This window comes from Falco cherrug, chromosome 10 (genome assembly GCF_023634085.1).
Source record: "Falco cherrug isolate bFalChe1 chromosome 10, bFalChe1.pri, whole genome shotgun sequence".
Lineage (NCBI taxonomy): Eukaryota > Metazoa > Chordata > Aves > Falconiformes > Falconidae > Falco > Falco cherrug.
Window position 1 is genome coordinate 38,297,637 of NC_073706.1, and position 22,748 is coordinate 38,320,384.

The following is a 22,748-nucleotide window of genomic DNA, read 5'->3' on the forward strand; positions in this document are numbered from 1 at the left end:
ATGTCTCAAGGTTAAGTCTTAGAGATAAGTCTTAGAGACACGCTGTAACTCGCCGGTATACTTTATTTATTGAGAACTAACATTAGAAAGACACGGCATAACCACAAGTCAATAATATCTACTAATGGTGGAGGAGAGGTCTGTCTTGAAGAAGGCTGGAAAACATGACCATTCAAACCATGCTGACGCAGCTGATACAGAACTGGACTGGACCAATACATCGATGACAGCAACAATGCTGTAGTCAGGCTTACATTTGAATATCTGCAATTGTAATCAGATCTCTGTCCTCCATAAATCTGAGGAATACAGCAGTAATACCTGGAGCACAGAGAGCAGCTTAGGGTGAAATCAAACTTAGAAAGGTAACTACCAACATTTGGGAATGTGCCCAACTGCTTTCTGAGCTTCAGGTTTGGAAAAGATCAACTGCTCCTTCACCGTCCTGGCACAAAAGGCAATACGCTTTAGGACGTTGCTCTTTTTCTCTTGCCCGACACAGGCATTGTCTTTAGGAAACTAATAGGAATCACTTAAGAATGAAACTTCTTGTTCGCACGGTTTGCCAGCTGGCCACTCTCAGTCTTTCCTCTGGAGACAGCATGCAGCCCCGCCACCCCCACCCCTCTGGGGTGTAAGAATACCCTGCCCCCCCGCCCCCAAACAAAGGAAGCAGTCAAACACTGGGACTCGGACTGCTGGCAGATGGGAACCAATTACCAGTTCACACTGCAATGTGTCTCTCCGTTTACTCTAAAAGCAATACAAGCAAAAGCATAAAATAAGGAATCTCTCTGCATAGAGGAAACAGGATGGAGAACTTGACTCTCAGAAAAACCAACCCCAAGAGCAAACCCAATTCAAACGTCTGAACAGCTACCACTGTTGGACTTTGAATGCCACGTCCCAGCGGGCTGAAAAATCTAAGTCTGCTTTGGGACAGATACATTCAAATCTGCCCTGTCACAACACAATTTAACAGCAGCTTTAACAAGAAAGAGACAACCGGAATGCCTCCGTAAACCAACAGCCACAAAGAAGGTGAACACACTGAAACCCCTCCCACAGAACACAACGCGTTACGGCTACTTACCCAAGGTCTGTCTTGCCGGTAGCTTTAACTCCTCTAACAGGGACTCTCCTAACAGTTACCGATGAGTGCCTTGGAATCAGGGCATTGTCATCTGTGTATTCTGAAAACAACATCAATACAGAGAAAGCATCAGTCAGTTCGTAAGAGTGATATTAATATGTCATGACATAGCACTTCAGGGAACCCTTTACGGATAGAAAAGCAACATTTTACACACAGCGTCATGCTTTTATCATGTCCACACACTCACGGTACCTTTCCAGAAATCTTCAGGTCTGATAGTCAAACACAAGCAGCAAAATCTTTTCCATTTGTTTTGAATCGTTTCAATGCCAACAGCAAAATGGTCTCTAAAGTCACTAAAGCAGAGTCTGCTAAAACATGAGGCTCTTTCCTGATCTAACTTTCATTGCTTTTGCTCCTGTTAGCTTACAAAACCCTAGAACATGTCTCTATAATAGCGAGCACGGAAGAGGACACCCCCACCCCGCCTCCCACCTTTTAAAACACATCCCAACCATCCATTTTGCCTTCCCACCATCTTCAAAAAGAGTCCACCATCTCTTTTTTTTCCCCCCAGTGATGTGTAAAATCCTGTTTACTTTTAGCTTCTATTAGCATTGCTTCTATTACGAGATTTCCGTGATCACGCGGCTCGGAAAACTCTGAACAAGTTGGCCATCTTCACTCAAGGTTCACTGAAGGGTCTTTCCAAGATCATGCCAACATTTAGTCAGGACTCCTGCACAAAGTTATAAAACCCACTACCATATCTCCACAGGGAGGATCTCCAAGAACCCCCTTTAGGCAGAGCATCCAGGCCTAGTTCTTTCCTTCATCTTCTGAAGGTGACTTTAAGCACGTAGATGCTGTCCAATAAAAACGGAAAGTCACGGTTATGTATAAAACCCCAAAATCTGGCATACACATAAATGACACCGAAATGTATTCCTTAGCTTTGCTCTGACAACCGCTGGGGAATTTTTGCATTTTCACAGGGAAAACACCCTTACAAAAGTTCCAGTAAGCATCTGTGTCACAACCTGTACGTCTGCCTCTACCTGCGTGTCTGTCTCTACTGCTGTATATGACACGCGATCCCGTAACACCCCCAAGACCCCTAACACCGTGCTGTTAAGTCTGCTCACAGATACTCTCCTGAACCTACTTTACCTATCTGTAGGTAAACAGTGTCTTTAGGTCCAACCACTTGAAAGGCTGGGGCCAAAGTTACAGTTACCGCAGCAGGCATGTTATTCTGTTTAAGTTTTAATACATCAAAGAGGAAGAGGAAAAAATCCTATGAGTACACATTGTAAAGACAAGACTGTTGTGGGAATGTCACAGAACCACAGGAAAAAAGAAAAAAAACCCCAACCGATAAAATTTGAATGTTTAAGGAATGGAGATGGTTTCCAAGTCTTTGTATTTCTGACAAGTCATATTCCAAAGTCTTTAATCACATGCAAGCTTTGCCAGACGGTAGATTACCAAACTGAAACAGCACACTAAGTAATACAAAACCATTACCGTCTCTGAGAATCAAGCACCATTTCTCAGATTCAAAAGAACTTAGGGTTTCTCTAAGAACATTTCTAGGTATATTCACCATAACTGATCTGCCATAAAACTTCAGTACTGCCCTGACACCGTTTAACACGCAGTACCACGACAAAAATGCACCGTTTGAAAGAAATGAAGAAATGATGCTCAACAGCATCTGAATGAATGTGTAGCATGGTGCAGCAAAGAAGCTGTATTAGCAAGAAATGCCAAGTATACTTTAGACAGAACACTCGTCTACAAGATGGCTTTCCAGGGTCTGCATAGATTCTCACTCACAGATACACCCTTGATCCAAAACGTTGCTACTGAGCAGTTTCTGCAGCAGCCAAGCACCGCTTTTCCAATGCGGTGGAGTAAAAGTAGCTGAAGACAAATTTCAGTCACCAAACCCACTTTTTTTTCCCCTTTAAATTAGCCACCCACTCCTTTTCTATCATGTTCAGCCTTCTCTGCCGGCTTTCAAAGAAATCTGGCAGGTCTGTGATGACAAGGCATTGTCCCACATTCCCTTATCGTTTTACCTAGAAGGGTTCCCAGAAACCAAACCTCTTCCACGTGCGGTGTCGCACACGGACCCCGTACGCTGCTGTGCCTGGCTGCGCACACAGCCCTGACGGCAGCTGCCAGCGCACAACCACGGAAGAGCAGCTCTGAGGCCCCAGCACAAGTCACCGCTGCCGGCCGTGGCCCAACCGCCTCACTGGCCGCCTGCGCCATCGCCAGCCGGCCGGTCCCCGGTCCCCGCGCCCGCCGCCCCCACGCACCTTCCATGGTCTGGGCGTTGGTGACCTGCAGGTCGCAGTGGGTCGCCTTCAGCCTCTCGCGGCCCATGATCTGGCGCCTGAGGTCGCGCAGGGAGATGTGGGGGCCGTGAAAGGTGACCACATCGGAGTTCAGCCTGGAGGAGAACTTGTAGTGGACACACGACATGGCCGGGGCCAGGCGGTGCCCGCTCCGCGATGGCACCTCACGCAGCAGCTGGCCTCGCGGCCCCCACAGCAGGTCAGGGCCCACCGAGGGGCTGGGGCCAGCAGCGCGGGCTGAGCCCGCCGGCTCCTCCTCGCAGCCCCGGTGGGAGGACGATGGGGACAGGCCCTGGCTCGGCCTCCGCTCCCTCCTCGCACCAGCGCTGCCAGGCCAAGCTGCTCGCTATGGCAACCCAGGCGGCTCCGCATTGTGACAGAGGGGCTCAGGGGGCCACTCAGCGCCCCTGGGGGAGGGGCCTTCATCAGCCCCGCCTGGGCCGCCGGTGTCCCTGCTGTCCCCCAGCCTGTCACCGCCCCGTGCCCTGTCACCCCCCAGGCTGTCACGGCCTGCTGTCCCCTCCTGTCACCCTCGATGCTGCCACTGCCTGCTGTCCCCTCCTGTCACCACGCAGGCTGTCATGGCCTGCTGTCCCCTCCTGTCACCCCCCAGGCTGTCACGGCTTGCTGTCCCCTCCTGTCACCCCCCAGGCTGTCAAAGCCTGCTGTCCCCTCCTGTCACCCCCCAGGCTGTCATGGCCTGCTGTCCCCTCCTGTCAACTCCCATGCTGCTACTGCCTGCTGTCCCCTCCTGTCACCCCCAAGCTGTCCCCAGCCGCTGACCCTTCCCGTCACCCCCAGGCTGTCCCCAACAGTTGTCCCCTCCTGTCACCCACCAGGCTGTCCCCACCAGCTGTCTCTCCCTTCACCCCCCAGGCCTGTTACTACCAGCTGTCCCCTCTTGTCACCCCCAGGCTGTCCCCACCTGCTGTCCCCTCCTGTCCCAAGGCAGCCTGGGGGAGATGCTGGGGCTCTGCCGAGTGGCACTTGGCTGCCTGCACCGCAGGGACAGCGCAGGAAGGGGACATCTCAGGGTGTCGCAGTGTTGTCCTTGTTGTACTCCTGCATGGTATTAATGATGGTTCCTTTTGTAACTGGCTTTTATTCACTCTGTCTGACGGGGCTTCCTCTGGTAGAACCAGTGCCAAGAGGAAAAAAGGGCGCAGTCCAGTCGCAACGGGCGCGGTGCACACTGTCATCTTTTGTAATGCTTCATAAAATAGCTTTTATTTAAATTCTGTATCTGCAGTATTTTTTCCAAAAATGTTCAGTTAAGGGAAGACGAGAGAAAGGGTGAGTCCACTAGCACGAGCGGGGAGAGCCATGTGACCTTGACCTTGAGCGGGGATAACCACGTGACCTTGACCTAGAATGACAGCCCCGACTCTTCTCTCTGCCTCTTCTTGGATATGGTGCTGATCGTGGGTAGGAATGAGAGGGGGCATGACTAGATGATTGAGAGCAGCAGCGAGGGTGGGAAGGACCTGATCTTGACTTGCAGTAGGTATGCGAACTTCTAGAGCGAGAAGAACTGGCATAGGGAGACCTGGACCTTAAAGAACAAAACACAACACAAAGGAAATGAATGAAGTTAATTCAAAACAGTCACTCACACCATTTTTTTTTCTCCCAAATTTGTTTGGGTTTGGGGTTTTTTCCTCTCCATACGCTTATGTCAAAGCTTCTTTCAGCTGCTGATATAATGCTGCTGCAAACCGAAGAGCATGGCGGCGTGTAAAGGTTTCTGCTTACGAGCCAGAACGGCTGCTGCTGTGGTAGTGTAAAAACACGCAGGAAGGGTAAGTCTGTTCCCACTCACTTCTATCGCATGGACTGCCCTAGCTATGGATGGATTTCAGGGGTGTCTACTGGTCTCTGCTGGTACATGGACATGCAGATGTCTCACTACCCAGCATCCACCTGCAGCGCACATCACTCTTGTTGCCGTAAGATGCAAAACAAGTGAGTCTTAATGGCTACAGCGCAGTATCAACTGTCAGGAAAGCAGGGTTTAGCCTGGAGGCAGTAAAGCTCCATTTGAAAATGCCAGCTTAGTCTATTTAACTTCACTACGTATTTGGCAATTTGTACAGCATGCAAAATGCCCCACTTCTAGCCAGTGGTAGCCAAATTCTGCACATACCTCTAGCTCCAACCAAGGCCGGTGACTGCATTTCAAGAAAAATCCTAGCTAAAAGCTTCTAAACTCAGTCTCCAGTAAGCTGACGGAATGCCACTACTCTGGGAAAGATACTGACAGCATTACTACAGAGAGCTCTTCAGATTCCTGCCCAAGGGCTTTTTAAGGACAGAAGACAGCAGCTATCTTTAGATTTTTCTTCACGAGTTATTCCACGTATGTTCATTCCTCCTCCAACTTAAGATTTCCTTACGCAAGTCTGATCTTTTAATTTGTAAGAAAAATTTAAGGATGTCAGCAGAATCTGAGCAAAAGGCGCCAGTTTGCAGTCCAGGTTGCAATCCGTCTGTGCGAGATTAGACGACAGAGGCAACAAAGGCAATTCCTCTCACGTATCTCCTCCAAAGTGCTTTGAGGTAACAGTTACAGTCAGAGCACGGAGGCACAGGAATCCACACCTGTCCAGTTTCTAGCCTCCTCAGGGCTGTCAGGAGGCGAAGGATGTCACTACAGAGAAGCTTTGGCAAAAGAGACACCTGTTCCTTCTCAACTGCTGCCCAGTTATAACTATCAGTCACCTGTAATCCCTGCCATCTTTGAGCTAGTGACCTACATGTGGAGCTCCCATCACTGCTCGTCCCTTGAACCATCCAACCCACCTCAGGATAGAGAGGTGGACTGGAACTCCTCCTGATTCTTCTAGACAATCTGCTTCTCCGTTAGGGACATGCAACGCAATTACCTGGGAAATGAATGCCTGCGCTCCTCCTGAAACTCCTCACGTGCCACCAATTCCATAGAAGAAGTGTTTGTGAACACTTCGGGTCTGGGCTTTTTCTCTTCCCTGTTAAAATCAGTTTGACCATTATTACAATTATAGTTGGATATTTATTCCAAACAGACACCAAAATACAAAACACGGCCAAGATGAGAAAATGTTTACTGCATGTAATGCCAAACACGAACATCCTAGTCAAGCAAAACGAGTTTAGAATTCCCCCAGGATTCAGGGAAAGTTCTACAACTCCATTTGTCTTGCTTGAGTTTTGCACATTTACCATCTGCAATGAAAAGGTCTGTTGGATAAAACACGATGCCATTTTTGCTTCTGCCAGATGCACTTTAGTGTAACTGCAGTCCAAGGTGCTAACGAAATACCAAAGCGCAAACCCGTGCAACTTCCTGGAGCCAAACACTTACTCCTTTTGAAGTCTCCATTGTTCCCGTAAAACTCCTCCCTAGACAAGGGAGGCCAACGGCATCCTGGCTTCTGCCTGAAATACGGTGGCCAGCAGGACCAGGGAAGGGATTGTCCCTCTGTACTCAGCCCTGGTGAGGCTGCACCTCCAACACTGGGTTCGGTTTTGGGCCCCTCACTACAAGAAAGACACTGAGGTGCTGCAGTGTGTCCAGAGAAGAGCAACAAAGCTGCTGAAGGCTCTGGAGCACAAGTCCTGTGAGGAGCAGCTGAGGGAACTGGTGTTGGTTAACCTGGGGAAAAGGAGGCTGAGGGGAGACCTCACTGCTCCCTGCAACTACCTGAGAGGCAGCTGTAGTGAGGTGGGGGTCGGTCTCTTTTTTTTCCCAGGTAACAATTGATAGGAGGAAAGGAAATGGCCTCAAGTTGCGCCACAGGAGCTTGAGATGGGATATTTGGGAAAATTCCTTCACCAAAAGGTTTGTCAAGCGCTGGAACAGGCTGCCCAAGGAAGCGGTTGGGTCACCATCCCTGGGTGTATTAAAAGAAATGTAGAGGTGGCGCTTAGGGACCTGCTGTAATGGCAGACTTTGTAGGTTTAGGTTAACTGCTGGACTCAATGATCTTAAAGGTCTTTTCCAACTAAACCTAAATGACCCTGTGATTCTATAAAGAAAGTGCTGGTGTCGCTGGGAGGGTATTTGAATGAGTCGCTGGCCGTGCTGTTGGCTGATGACATGTTTGCAGGAGCTGGGGGATATTCTGGAGCGGGGCGGGGGTATACCCAGCAGATGGAGGCTGACCAGGTGGAAACTGAGGAGGTAGTGGTGGTGGTGGTACCGCCAGCGGGAAAGGAAGCGCCTGGGGTGGGGGAGGATGCAAGGGAGGTGGCGGCACAGGTACAGAGGCTGCTGTTGATGATGGCAGTGTCGGGGCCTGAGTCCTCTGGGTACGTGTGCTACGTGGATGTCCTCCATTTGAACTCCCAGAGAAACCCAAACCCGCGTGTTATTGTCACACTCTGCCCTGATTTTAAAGAGGAATGTGAATGAAGCGGGAGCACGGTGGCGAGCCCTTCTTGTTCTCAACCTGAGCATTTTTCTGGCAGCTTCCTGTCCATTTGAGCCTACCCTCATTTCTGGATCCTCACACTTGCCTTCCACATCCTCACCCCAAGTAGTTGCCTCAGGCTTCTCCCCCTACATTCAGCTTTGTGACTGTGGGCAGAGGCTGCCCATGCTTAAAGGAGACTCCTATCTCCCAGGTGCCAGGTGCCCACGGCTCCTCTGCCACTCCTCGATACACTTCCTACTTCACACTTCCGAGCTTCAAAGTACTGCACAGATATTAACCAAGCTTCTCTCCAACTTCCTTTCAGTTCTTCCCCACAAACTTCCTAGGTTGTTGCCTCGTGATGATCTGTTTGGCCTGGTCTTGTCCCTGAACTGTTCTTTCCTTGCTTACTGAACCTGAGAATTTTAGGTATCTCTGGGACGGATTGCTGTGTTTTCTTTTGATTTATCTTTAAGATTTTATAAACACGATGCACACTTATAATCTATCCATAACAAATACATACCAAAAGGAAGAACTAACTGGTAGGGCAATAACAGCAAAAACAGATTCCTCTCTCTCCAACGGAGAGAAAGCAGCTTGGCTATTTGAGATGACTAGACTAAAGAAATTCAAAATGGTCATAAAAAAACAGCACTGACTCTTCCAACAATTTGCTCCATCACTAAGTCATTAAGAATCAAATGTTGGAGGCTGACTTCAATTGGGAAATCAGTTTCTTCAGCCCTATCCAGCCAGTAAGTAATTCGAAAGGGTGGCTTTGCACCTCATCCTGTCGTTATGTTTAATTTTGATATATACTTACGGTTTCCTCCAAAAGCGTTTCTTTTTCAGAGTCTACTTTTGGGTCACATACTGGAGTTTTATTTGTAATCGTTTTACTGCAAGCACAGATCCCCTTTGTTAGAGCCAACTCAAGCTGAGCCACTTAAAAATGAATTGCCACTTGTATTCTCCACAGCTATCTGTGCATACGCATTTCATTATAAATCAGCTACTGTAGAAGTAATGTAGGTGTTACAGCCTGGTTTAACAGGTTACAAGTCGTCAGAGACTGAATTTCTGTGAAATACTTACAGTCCCCAGCCTGGTCTGCCGCCTGCTGAGCGAACCGCACTGGCTCTCATCGGATGACCTTTTGGAGTGGGGAGAGGAAAAAGAAATAAATCCCATTCAGTTCATCTGAAGATAATTTTTTTAGAAGAAATTCTAAAGTTACGGTCACTCACCAGGTGTGGGTATTTTTTGCTCTTGGGGGCCCAGAAGACATGGTACTGCCGGTTGTCTTGCTACAGGAACCGGAAAGCCCTTGTGAATAAATGCAAACAGTTGGAAAATAAGCTCTAATAAATACTGTATTTCAAAAGCATATGTTGAAATAAAACTTAACAGACCGCTGACTGACAGAGAGGAAGATTTAGAAAGTTTGGTGGCAGTCACCTGAGCAGCAGGTGTCACAGTCACAAGTGGTCGTGCAGGCGGTGACGGCGGCTGTCGCTGCTGCTGCTGAATCTCCTTATGGAGCCCTGTTGTGTAGCCGGTTCCATTGTGGAAGTTGTTCACAGCCTAGAGGCAGAAGAACATGGACAAAAAGATCAAAGTGTCAGATTATGATGACAATAGATGAAGAAAAGCCTCCACAGGGTAAAATGACTTGTATAGTCCTGTACATGCTATCAAGCCTAGAGTAAAGCAGCACACAGAGATAGGAACACATCACATGAAACACTGCTATTAAGGACTGGTAGCTCAGAGTATCTGTAGTTAAAGGACTTCAGTGTTAACAGCGAATCTGAGAGGCAGGCAAGCGTGTTTAGACAAAAGTTTGACCTGAGTTTGCCTGATTATCTCTAAAGAGTTGTCAGCTTCTGTAACAACAGACAATGCATTTGAAAAGTAAATGCAGCCTTATTCAGTTTATCCTTCTTTAAGGAGATGTCAATAATTTCCTCCCTTTCAGCTTTTTACAAACAGACTTTCCTTACAAACAGTTGATGAAAAAGTCACCACGTTACCTGGCGCAGGAAGTTGTTGGCAACTAAAGCGTCAGGAGAAACACCTGTCTGATGACACGCCGGGCAAGTATGTTCCTCCGATTCCAGTAAAGCTGTTCTAATACCTGTGTGTAATTAGAAGCGTCAAAATAGGTTTCAGCCAAAGTAGGGAAATCTTTGGGGTTCTCATCAATTATAAGAACACACAGACGATTAATGGCTGGATATGGTCTTGAATGGAGAGCATGAAGCTATAAATGTTCATTAGTGTAAAAAATGCCCAGTATGCAGCAAATCGCTATACAGTTTTGACATTTCCCTGTTGTAACAGCTGAAGACCATAGAGTGGGCTGTGTCCTGATGTTTGGACTAGTCTTTTTTCTACTACCGAGTACAGCAAGAAGCCACCAACATCAAGGCAAATGAACAAAGCACATCTCAAAAGGCCATGAGTCGGTTCGAGTTTTGAAGGTTTAACCAACTCCTGTGGCAAAGAATGTAGATTAAATGCCCGACTGCCTGTTTGTGGCGGACCAGAGTCAGTCACCAGAGCTGGCTCTATAGTTGTGTATGAGAGAAAGAGCTGTGGACAAACTACGTGCATTCCATATCTAATACTGTATTCACCTGCACAATTATGCACTCTTCTCGTACTCGACCTTCCGCATGTGAAGAAGATTTGACTAGATACACAGAAAGGGAAAAAAGCTCTTTGGCCTTTGGGTTTGTTTTTTTTTTTCCCCCCCATTACGGAGAAGAGGCCTTTCCTACTCCGGGCGTACTGAAGTATGAAATAGACCTGGTAGCACAGGTGATCTCCTATTCCTGCTTTCAGAAGATCTGATGTGGTGTTTTGGATTAAAAAACACGGGAGGGGAGTTTACTCCTTACATTACATTACGCACTTACATTCGTCACAATAACTTGCTCCACAGCATGGAATAAGCGCTGCATCCGTCACTGGATCTTTACAAATGGGACATAACAACTCGTTTGGAACAGGCCTGTCTGCGGAGGAGGAGGAGGGCTCCTCTGGTAAAAAGGGTGGCTTTTCCTTTTTCTCTCTAGCATAAGCTTCCCTGGAGGGCAGGTGGGGAAGGAAAAAGAAAAAAGTGAAAGATGGGAAAGGAAAAATTTTCCAAGCTTTGGATTTTATCAAACAAAGGTAATAGATGGAAGTCTTCTCACTCCACGTAGGCTTTCTACAACGTAGGCATTTACGCTAAATGACTTCTCTAGAGCCACACTATCAGAAGAAGAAGGAGGGGGGAACATTTTTCCTTCTGCAGAACTCTCCCATCCGTTGGATCAACTACGAAATGAGCTCAGACTAGAAAAATAATTGCTTGACAGCTAGAGAGCAGGGGAAAGGAATCCCACCTCTCCTTTGCCAGAGGGTAAGTGCAAATTGCTGGATCAGGGTAAAGTTCGTCCCCAAGTAATTTCATTTTGTAAATGAAAGAAGTCTGTGCTACAGCTTCTACAACAGGAGATCCATGACAGAAAAAGGGAAGTGCTACCGAGTGCACTTTCCAACAGCCACTCCTGTCAGCACACAGCAGTAATTTCTTAGTTTATAGCAACAGGAACACTTCAGCCCGTTTCACACATGAGATTTGTTAAAAGTCAGAGGAGGAGGAAATCTCAGTCCAAGGGCTATTTGTTAAATTTTGCAAGAAGCCTTTGAAACATAAACCAGAAGCAAAATGAGCATTCAGAGAGAATGATGCCAGCTGGAAACACTACTGAAATGCCTTGCAGAAATACAGGTTCTTAGCATACCCCAAGGTCAGCCAGCTTCCCGGGGCATGAACAGTAGGACTACTCTATTTCAATATGGGAAAGTATTGCAGATTTTAAGGTTAAGATACGACGGTAGTGCTTCCTCCCTCGTAATTAGAGGCTGGCCACCTCGGCTGCATTGCCACTCAGACATTTACGCATGGTTGCTCTCATTCGCATTTTGGTCGGTCCGATTAATTCCATACTTACGCATTAATAGTTGGTATTGCGTATTTCCCAGCCTTTGTCAGCATGGCACCTTTTGTGTTGGGATCCTTCACCTCCACCAGGAAACTCCTTGGAATTCCGGTGCTCCTTTTAATTCTGCAAACAGGCTCCACATTTTTGTCCTGTTGAGAACAGAAATGCAGACATCTCTCCTCTTCAGACGCACACTTAAAATGACGTTTCAGAGATAATTTTAAGCAGCGAAAGCCTTTAATCCCCTCCTTTTACCTAACATAATGGCTGCTCGACTCAAACTCCTGCTTTCCCCAACGAGCATAGCCAGGACGTACCACAGGTTTGAGCAGAGTTTTGAACCCAGTCGTCATTCTTTGGCTTAACTTCAGGACCCTTCAGGGTGAAACAGCCCTTTGCTCACCGTCCGCTCAGAGCAGAGGCACAAACCTGTTCCCCCTCCAAAGCCCCTGGGCAACGTGTGAGAGCTTAATTCAGGGTCTCCAAATCAGCCCCCATGGAAACTTACATTCACATCTATATAGGAAGGCTGAATTCATCCCTCCTGCACGTACATTCAGGGACTGATGTTAAACGGCATGAATATTCAGCCAGAGGCTTCTGTAGTTAAAACTGACAGATACTCAATAGACGGGGTCGACAGAAACCTCTTGTTTTTAGAGGAAATACCAACAACTTTGAACTGTCATTAGAAAGAGTTAGAACCAGGAACATTTCCAGTACTATTGAAATAGATACAAATATGTATGAAAGTTCACTGAGAAAGATCTATGGACATCTTTAATGTCTGTGACCTAGAGAAAAAAAAAGTTTCACATTTAGAATTCCAAGTTTCCCTTGAATTTGGGAGGGCTTTGCAACATTGCCATGTAACATTTCGCCCCGAGAGAAACAATTCTTACTGGGAGTGTTCATGTCTTTGTCACATAAATGCCAAGGTAAAAAACCCTAAAAGCTCGGTAACACCAGAGGCCTGCCCCAATCTTACCCTATTTACCGGGCAGTACTTGGCATAGTGGCCAGGTTTTCCACAGCAAAAGCAACTGGATGATGGTGGAGGCAGATCCAAGGGTTCCCTCAAGTAACTAGAAGGTTTGGGGAAAAAAAGGAAAAGGTATGCATGTGTCTCTCTTCTTAAAAGAAACATCTCCATACTTTTTCCATAACCTTTGAAGATCACATTTGATACTTACTTGGATGGATCGTATTCATGGCAGGACTGTATCATCATCGCCTTTATCTTATCCTCTTCGGAAGCATTGGCTTCAGCCAGGTTGGCAGTCTGTTTAACAGGTAATGGTTATTTGACACACACATTAGGCTACAAATAGGCTCTCTTTGTACCTTACATAAAGACTTGTGAAGCCAATCCAAGTTTTGTCCAAGCGGACTGAAGCTATGTGTAGAAAAAAGCCCACCAGCCAGCATTTTGAAGCTGGTCTTTAAGCTCCAGACTAGTCAAAGAAGCTAGCCATGGTACATTTAACTGAGAAAGATGTGTGCAAGTAGCAGTATTTACATTCTGCAGTGTCAAAAGGACACACAACTTCAGAGTCGTGGCAGTTGGTTTTGCTTGCTGAAATTCAGCTTCAGACCCAGAAGCATTAAAAGGAATCAAGCTTTCTATAATCCCTCAGCAAGAGAAAAGATTCTTTTCAGCAGACATCTGACCATCATGTGCTGTAGGCAGTCCAAACCGCATGGTTCCGCCCCCTCCCCCACCGCCACTCGCTTCTTCATAGGAAGTGACTGAACTACAATTTTTTTCCAGTTGTCACTGTCCTTTTAACACGCAAATTGTAATATAAACCTTACGCAGAACTAGATCTTCGAACTATGGAAGCCAGATGGGTTTTTTTACACAGTACTTCTTCAAATGTTTCTATTACACACTAGTCCAGATACAAGCAGGGTCAAAGGGGGTGACTGTAAATTATTTGGAACTTCAAGCACCTATCCTACAGACCAACTGCTCATGTTTTCCTTTTTACATGCATTCACTCACGAAAGCAACCAACTAGTTTCCACATGTTATTTCATCTAGCTGTTCCATATACGCAGGAACATAATCCAGATCTCCATCTATGAAATCATTTCCAGTAACATTTGCAGAGAACTTTTATAGACACTTGACTGATTTGTCTGAACCCAAATGGTTTACAAAACACATCCAAAACCCACAACACATTTCTAGGAACAGACCACCATTCAAATATGGCATTCAATACATAGTCATAACAAAGCAGAAAAGTTCTTACTACACATTGCCTCCTGTGCCAGCCTGCACTAAAGAGGCTAGGGTAACAGTTCGGAGCTGCTTTGTTACCTATCTCCGTATTTCTGAAATCTTTGAATTTCTCAAAAGCTTGGACAGTTTTCCACATTTTAGAGTAAATTTCACATGACTTTACAGAACCAAGGGACAGCCCTGAGGGAGACCAATGTCTTTTGGTGGCTGCTTCCCAAACTAATTCTGCACACACCTCCACCCCCACCCCCACCCTGCCGCAAAATGTTAATTAACACAATTAAATTTATTAAGAAAATAAATAAATGCAGCGAGCGAGGGAAGACGTTCCCAGTGGGAAGGATTTCTTTCTCTTGGACATGAGCTCTGGCCTTCATTTTCAGAGGAAAGAACTAGCTCCTCTGCGTTAGGCCCTGCCTTCTCTAGTCTTTGTAACTTTAAAGACTATGCTTTTAATCACTTCTGTGGCTAGCACTACGCCTCTTCACCAAGTGCAATCACTAGTGTTTCCCGAGACAACGTTACACGTTGCTGAGCACAAAATACAAGCAGTTCCATTACAAAATATGCTTTCAGGCGGTCACGTCTGCTGATGTGCCTCGCATAAACACTGGCACAGTCCTATCAACAATTAGGTGCACTTGCACACTTTTCACAGTCTGCATGTAAACAAATTAGGTTGCGTCGTCCTCTATCTGTATGCCACAATTCAAGCAGTCCCGCACCATTCAAAGAATGGATCTGTAACTGTAATGACTAAAAATTCAAAAACAGCCATGCAATTGTCCATGTTCCAGAAACACGTCTGTTCCGGCTGTTGCAAAGGCCCTAGAAATGTCCATGACTTACAGCCAATTAAATCCTGCTGTAAAAATGGTGTTAGTTTCCAATGAACAATGAGCGGGACGTATGAAAAATGGTAAACAGCTTCTGAAGTGCTGCTTCTTTGTGTCTTGCAGATGAGTAACACTGCAGCATTACACTGAGGCCAATAAGGTGCTCCCCTTCCATCTTCCCAAGCTGGGAACTACTCTCTACAGGATAGTATCAAAGTAACATTTTAAAGTTAGGAGAAACACTCTGAATTATTAACAATTAATGTTTTGCTCATATTACAGCAGTTATCCAGCTAGAGAGCACAGTGTAAGGTTTGAAAATACAAGGATACACACCCACACCCACCCCTTTCTTTTTAACACGATTTCACAAGCAAGTACATCTAAGCATACCTTAATAAGCTGGGCCAGAGAAAGAGGTGCGGAAGGGTCGCCAATCTATTCAGAAAAATTAAACACATACTCAAGTTCTACAATCAAAACAGAGCAATAGTTCACCCCTACTGCTGTATGAAAGCCTGCGCTATATCCTCTGAGTGTCACTGGAAGAGCCACCTCCAAGCCAGTGGAATTTATACTTGTTCAAAACAAAGTCCAAACCTTAAACAGCTTAAGTATGCCTACGTTGTTAATGAGAAGAAACTAAAGCAACCAACCCCTCCTGAGATCAACCTATTGCTCAGAATACCTCAGAGGGGGACCCTTGTCAAATGCTCACAACTGCTTAAAAGACGGAGGGTTAAGGAAGCTGTCCATTTGCAGCTCGAAAGGATCTAAAAAAATTATTTCCGTTTATTTGAGTAGGAAGTGTCACTACAGGAAACATTGTCAGTGCAGTTTATAAATTAATCAGTTAATAGCTCATCATTTACTAAATGCACACAAGTATGATTCATGAATGCAGTATAGTTTTTGCGCTGTCTTTCATTTACTTTAATTAGACCCCAAGTTCACGAATTTCTAGATTAAGTTATCCTAAGAGCTTACAAAGTGATCAGATCCAGTGACCTAGAGCTCATGTAATGCCTCACTCCATTCTAGTGAAGAACAAGCAGTTATAATTACAGATGAAAACCAACCACCACCACAAAGTAATGTTTGTACTATGAGGGCTATTTTGAAATGCATCGTTGCACGTAGCATACCCCCCAAGGGCCAAGTGGAGATCTAGGCCATTACTAGTCAAGTGTCTCCTCGAGTTACTTATTCATGTCTTAGCAGCAGAACAACAGTGTTTTCTGACCGGAAGAAAAATGCTGCCCCTTTTCCAAATGTAAATTCAAAGTGGTGGCGTACTGAAGAGTGGCACCAAGTTCAGTGGTGCAAACCTTGAACCTACAAGCTCTAAAAATGAGCATACATTATCGGTACAACACACAGTCACACAAGAAATATTCTAGCCTATTCAGTACGAAATGCAATGCGTTACTAGGCACAAATACCATTATTCACATTAGAACCGCGCAAATGTTGGCATTGCTCAGTTTTCACTATGCTGAATCAAATACATTGGATTTACAGCATACACTATGTTTCACTGGAAAATATGTTTGAGATATATATATTATAAATATTATATATAAAACATATATATTTTATATATTTTTATATATATTAAAAAATTAGTACAAGGCTACATTTCTTAGACTTAGGTGCAGCATGTAGAAAAAAGTTTCAGCTTGTGTTTTTACATACCTCTTTTGATGTTCTACTCGCTGGCCCAGTTCGATTTCTAGAAGAAGAAAGAAAGATGATCAGAACTTAAAATAAAGCACTCGTAACCAACATAAAGCAGGGAAAACAGTTTATAAAACCTGAACATCAAAACATTGTGTACTGGTAGTCTTATGAATACGGAAATTTATTTCTATACATAAAGTGTGCTCTCCTGGTGCATTCAGTGCAATTGAAATAAAACCCAAAATCCCATTCCTTCTTTGCCCCCAATGACTCTAAGATACAGAATACAGCAGTGCAAGAAGAAGTCCTCAGATATTTTCTTTCTGCTCTCTAAGTACCAAAACTGTGAAGACTGTGCTACATTTTTCTGTTCTTAAATAGTCAGCCATCCAAATACAAAGGCACCTTCAGGCAATCTGTATAGCCCCACTACCACAAATAGGTACCAGATAGAGCACTTTGGTTTCTACACTCCTCTGACAAAACGAGAACAGTTGTCTGTAGAAAAGTGTTTCTTGGTGGAAGCCCAAGCACTGTGTTCAGGTACCTACCATACTTAGCCTAAAGTGACTACAAATAGCAGTAGAAACATCACCTGAAAGCAGTTCCTAGGATTTTCTGAGATCGAGGAGGCCTGTGTTAAAAAAATAAGAAAAAAAGTCTTGATTACCAGAACTTCCTTTAAGATCATCTTGAACATGCTACAATATTTTAGGGAACACTTATGACACGCAAGCCCTTGCCGAGATTCCACATACTCATTGGTCTGTACCTGCATGCTACTCATGAATCAAACATGCAACCGCCCATCTAGTTAACAAACAATTCATACCTCATCCAAAGCGTCCCACGAGCAGAGGCAACCCAAAGGCTGCTGTGCAAGTCCTGCACAAATAGAAAGGCTCATACTTCCTGCCACTGCTACACCACCACCAGGCTCGCAAGTACAGCCACGTACCTCCTGAAGATGAGGAAGCGCGAGGAAAAGCTTTAGATTACCACACCATGGTTTCTTCATCCACTTGCCTTGAGGAAGATACTACAAGGTGACTAACGCATTCCTGAAGGCCTCTCCACCATGACAGCATGCATTCACCATTCCCAAACATTAACAACTCTACCAGTTGTTTCCACAATGGTTCCAGCTGAAGGAATAGAAAGCTGACCTGCCTGATCCATTTGCAACTTTAGCAGAGCAGCGGCATTCATCCCTTATCCCCACGTGCAGGTGCTTCTTGGATCTTTGATGCTAGTGGCACCTAGCTTCTCATTTTAGGGCAGCATTCCAACACCAGGAGAGGGTGTCATCCAACCAGAAATGGAGGCTATATTGACAAGACAGCACTAAGCATCCCGATCTAAATTAACCCCCCAAACAAGGCCATGCTTAGCAGCACAGTGCTGTGGCATCCAGAAACTCTTGGTAGTGCCTGAAAGCACTAATATGCCCAAAGCTTACAGGAGAGCCACATAAATTCAGGGGGGTTTGCTTGCAGATGCTTCATGGGTACTAGGATGCTGCTGTACTGTTTGTTTGAGACACGCTGAAACTCGCCGGTATACTTTATTTATTGAGAACTAACATTAGAAAGACACGGCATAACCACAAGTCAATAATATCTACTAATGGTGGAGGAGAGGTCTGTCTTGAAGAAGGCTGGAAAACATGACCATTCAAACCATGCTGACGCAGCTGATACAGAACTGGACTGGACAAATACATCGATGACAGCAACAATGCTGTAGTCAGGCTTACATTTGAATATCTGCAATTGTAATCAGATCTCTGTCCTCCATAAATCTGAGGAATACAGCAGTAATACCTGGAGCACAGAGAGCAGCTTAGGGTGAAATCAAACTTAGAAAGGTAACTACCAACATTTGGGAATGTGCCCAACTGCTTTCTGAGCTTCAGGTTTGGAAAAGATCAACTGCTCCTTCACCGTCCTGGCACAAAAGGCAATACGCTTTAGGACGTTGCTCTTTTTCTCTTGCCCGACACAGGCATTGTCTTTAGGAAACTAATAGGAATCACTTAAGAATGAAACTTCTTGTTCGCACGGTTTGCCAGCTGGCCACTCTCAGTCTTTCCTCTGGAGACAGCATGCAGCCCCGCCACCCCCACCCCTCTGGGGTGTAAGAATACCCTGCCCCCCCGCCCCCAAACAAAGGAAGCAGTCAAACACTGGGACTCGGACTGCTGGCAGATGGGAACCAATTACCAGTTCACACTGCAATGTGTCTCTCCGTTTACTCTAAAAGCAATACAAGCAAAAGCATAAAATAAGGAATCTCTCTGCATAGAGGAAACAGGATGGAGAACTTGACTCTCAGAAAAACCAACCCCAAGAACAAACCCAATTCAAACGTCTGAACAGCTACCACTGTTGGACTTTGAATGCCACGTCCCAGCGGGCTGAAAAATCTAAGTCTGCTTTGGGACAGATACATTCAAATCTGCCCTGTCACAACACAATTTAACAGCAGCTTTAACAAGAAAGAGACAACCGGAATGCCTCCGTAAACCAACAGCCACAAAGAAGGTGAACACACTGAAACCCCTCCCAAAGAACACAACGCGTTACGGCTACTTACCCAAGGTCTGTCTTGCCGGTAGCTTTAACTCCTCTAACAGGGACTCTCCTAACAGTTACCGATGAGTGCCTTGGAATCAGGGCATTGTCATCTGTGTATTCTGAAAACAACATCAATACAGAGAAAGCATCAGTCAGTTCGTAAGAGTGATATTAATATGTCATGACATAGCACTTCAGGGAACCCTTTACGGATAGAAAAGCAACATTTTACACACAGCGTCATGCTTTTATCATGTCCACACACTCACGGTACCTTTCCAGAAATCTTCAGGTCTGATAGTCAAACACAAGCAGCAAAATCTTTTCCATTTGTTTTGAATCGTTTCAATGCCAACAGCAAAATGGTCTCTAAAGTCACTAAAGCAGAGTCTGCTAAAACATGAGGCTCTTTCCTGATCTAACTTTCATTGCTTTTGCTCCTGTTAGCTTACAAAACCCTAGAACATGTCTCTATAATAGCGAGCACGGAAGAGGACACCCCCACCCCGCCTCCCACCTTTTAAAACACATCCCAACCATCCATTTTGCCTTCCCACCATCTTCAAAAAGAGTCCACCATCTCTTTTTTTTCCCCCCAGTGATGTGTAAAATCCTGTTTACTTTTAGCTTCTATTAGCATTGCTTCTATTACGAGATTTCCGTGATCACGCGGCTCGGAAAACTCTGAACAAGTTGGCCATCTTCACTCAAGGTTCACTGAAGGGTCTTTCCAAGATCATGCCAACATTTAGTCAGGACTCCTGCACAAAGTTATAAAACCCACTACCATATCTCCACAGGGAAGATCTCCAAGAACCCCCTTTAGGCAGAGCATCCAGGCCTAGTTCTTTCCTTCATCTTCTGAAGGTGACTTTAAGCACGTAGATGCTGTTCAATAAAAACGGAAAGTCACGGTTATGTATAAAACCCCAAAATCTGGCATACACATAAATGACACCGAAATGTATTCCTTAGCTTTGCTCTGACAACCGCTGGGGAATTTTTGCATTTTCACAGGGAAAACACCCTTACAAAAGTTCCAGTAAGCATCTGTGTCACAACCTGTACGTCTGCCTCTACCTGCATGTTTGTCTCTACTGCTGTATATGACACGCGATCCCGTAACACCCCCAAGACCCCTAACACCGTGCTGTTAAGTCTGCTCACAGATACTCTCCTGAACCTACTTTACCTATCTGTAGGTAAACAGCGTGTTTAGGTCCAACCACTTGAAAGGCTGGAGCCAAAGTTACAGTTACCGCAGCAGGCATGTTATTCTGTTTAAGTTTTAATACATCAAAGAGGAAGAGGAAAAAATCCTACGAGTACACATCGTAAAGACAAGACTGTTGTGGGAATGTCACAGAACCACAAGAAAAAAGAAAAAAACCCCCAACCGATAAAATTTGAATGTTTAAGGAATGGAGATGGTTTCCAAGTCTTTGTATTTCTGACAAGTCATATTCCAAAGTCTTTAATCACATGCAAGCTTTGCCAGACGGTAGATTACCAAACTGAAACAGCACACTAAGTAATACAAAACCATTACCGTCTCTGAGAATCAAGCACCATTTCTCAGATTCAAAAGAACTTAGGGTTTCTCTAAGAACATTTCTAGGTATATTCACCATAACTGATCTGCCATAAAACTTCAGTACTGCCCTGACACCGTTTAACACGCAGTACCACGACAAAAATGCACCGTTTGAAAGAAATGAAGAAATGATGCTCAACAGCATCTGAATGAATGTGTAGCATGGTGCAGCAAAGAAGCTGTATTAGCAAGAAATGCCAAGTATACTTTAGACAGAACACTCGTCTACAAGATGGCTTTCCAGGGTCTGCATAGATTCTCACTCACAGATACACCCTTGATCCAAAACGTTGCTACTGAGCAGTTTCTGCAGCAGCCAAGCACCGCTTTTCCAATGCGGTGGAGTAAAAGTAGCTGAAGACAAATTTCAGTCACCAAACCCACTTTTTTTTCCCCTTTAAATTAGCCACCCACTCCTTTTCTATCATGTTCAGCCTTCTCTGCCGGCTTTCAAAGAAATCTGGCAGGTCTGTGATGACAAGGCATTGTCCCACATTCCCTTATCGTTTTACCTAGAAGGGTTCCCAGAAACCAAACCTCTTCCACGTGCGGTGTCGCACACGGACCCCGTACGCTGCTGTGCCTGGCTGCGCACACAGCCCTGACGGCAGCTGCCAGCGCACAACCACGGAAGAGCAGCTCTGAGGCCCCAGCACAAGTCACCGCTGCCGGCCGTGGCCCAACCGCCTCACTGGCCGCCTGCGCCATCGCCAGCCGGCCGGTCCCCGGTCCCCGCGCCCGCCGCCCCCACGCACCTTCCATGGTCTGGGCGTTGGTGACCTGCAGGTCGCAGTGGGTCGCCTTCAGCCTCTCGCGGCCCATGATCTGGCGCCTGAGGTCGCGCAGGGAGATGTGGGGGCCGTGAAAGGTGACCACATCGGAGTTCAGCCTGGAGGAGAACTTGTAGTGGACACACGACATGGCCGGGGCCAGGCGGTGCCCGCTCCGCGATGGCACCTCACGCAGCAGCTGGCCTCGCGGCCCCCACAGCAGGTCAGGGCCCACCGAGGGGCTGGGGCCAGCAGCGCGGGCTGAGCCCGCCGGCTCCTCCTCGCAGCCCCGGTGGGAGGACGATGGGGACAGGCCCTGGCTCGGCCTCCGCTCCCTCCTCGCACCAGCGCTGCCAGGCCAAGCTGCTCGCTATGGCAACCCAGGCGGCTCCGCATTGTGACAGAGGGGCTCAGGGGGCCACTCAGCGCCCCTGGGGGAGGGGCCTTCATCAGCCCCGCCTGGGCCGCCGGTGTCCCTGCTGTCCCCCAGCCTGTCACCGCCCCGTGCCCTGTCACCCCCCAGGCTGTCACGGCCTGCTGTCCCCTCCTGTCACCCTCGATGCTGCCACTGCCTGCTGTCCCCTCCTGTCACCACGCAGGCTGTCATGGCCTGCTGTCCCCTCCTGTCACCCCCATGCTGTCCCAATCTGCTGTCCCCTCCTGTCATCCCCAGGTTTTCACGGCCTGCTGTCCCCTCCTGTCACCTCCCAGGCTGTCATGGCCTGCTGTCCCCTCCTGTCACCACCCAGGCTGTCACTGCCTGCTGTCCCCTCCTGTCACCCCCAGGCCTGTCCCTGCCTACTGTCCCCTCTGGTCACACTCCACACTGCCACTGCCTGCTGTCCCCTCCTGTCATCCCCAGGCTGTCACTACCTGGTGACATAAGCTACATAAGATAAAAAAGAAAAAAAACAAAACGAAAACCTGCTTAGGTGAACACCAAAACACCCATGACTTTCTCAGACTCTTCACTACCCCACATGGGAGTCAAGGGACAGGATCTCCCAAAGGCTCTTTTGCAGGCACTTCCTGAAGACACCCCCACCCCCCACCCCACCCTGCTTTTCTACAAGTGCACAAAGAGGTGAAGAAGAGTTTCATGTTTAAGTTAAAGGAGGCAGTTTCGGAAATTAGCTTAGGTGAAAAAACCAAGGTGGTGTACTCATGGATTTTCTCCTCTGCAAAGCCATGAA

At 46.4% G+C, this 22,748-nt stretch overlaps 3 protein-coding genes across 3 annotated transcripts; all 3 read right to left on the bottom strand.

Moving 5' to 3' along the window:
• Positions 1-975: 975 nt before the first annotated feature.
• Positions 976-3,753, bottom strand: LOC129736959 (E3 ubiquitin-protein ligase RBBP6-like). The gene is made up of 3 exons (XM_055722581.1): positions 3,424-3,753; positions 1,094-1,193; positions 976-985 (listed from the first exon to the last, which is right to left on the bottom strand). The coding sequence occupies exons 1-3, from the start codon at positions 3,587-3,589 to the stop codon at positions 976-978; spliced, it is 276 nt and encodes a 91-aa protein (XP_055578556.1). The 5' UTR covers positions 3,590-3,753.
• A 5,244-nt stretch (positions 3,754-8,997) lies between these two features.
• LOC129736960 (E3 ubiquitin-protein ligase RBBP6-like) lies at positions 8,998-15,110 on the bottom strand. Its single transcript, XM_055722582.1, has 9 exons — positions 15,081-15,110; positions 13,045-13,133; positions 12,849-12,936; positions 11,861-12,000; positions 10,778-10,947; positions 9,890-9,993; positions 9,276-9,440; positions 9,104-9,163; positions 8,998-9,009 (listed from the first exon to the last, which is right to left on the bottom strand). The coding sequence occupies exons 1-9, from the start codon at positions 15,108-15,110 to the stop codon at positions 8,998-9,000; spliced, it is 858 nt and encodes a 285-aa protein (XP_055578557.1).
• A 1,499-nt stretch (positions 15,111-16,609) lies between these two features.
• On the bottom strand, positions 16,610-21,870 carry LOC129737010 (E3 ubiquitin-protein ligase RBBP6-like). The gene is made up of 3 exons (XM_055723040.1): positions 21,541-21,870; positions 19,211-19,310; positions 16,610-16,667 (listed from the first exon to the last, which is right to left on the bottom strand). The coding sequence occupies exons 1-3, from the start codon at positions 21,704-21,706 to the stop codon at positions 16,610-16,612; spliced, it is 324 nt and encodes a 107-aa protein (XP_055579015.1). The 5' UTR covers positions 21,707-21,870.
• Positions 21,871-22,748: the final 878 nt, after the last annotated feature.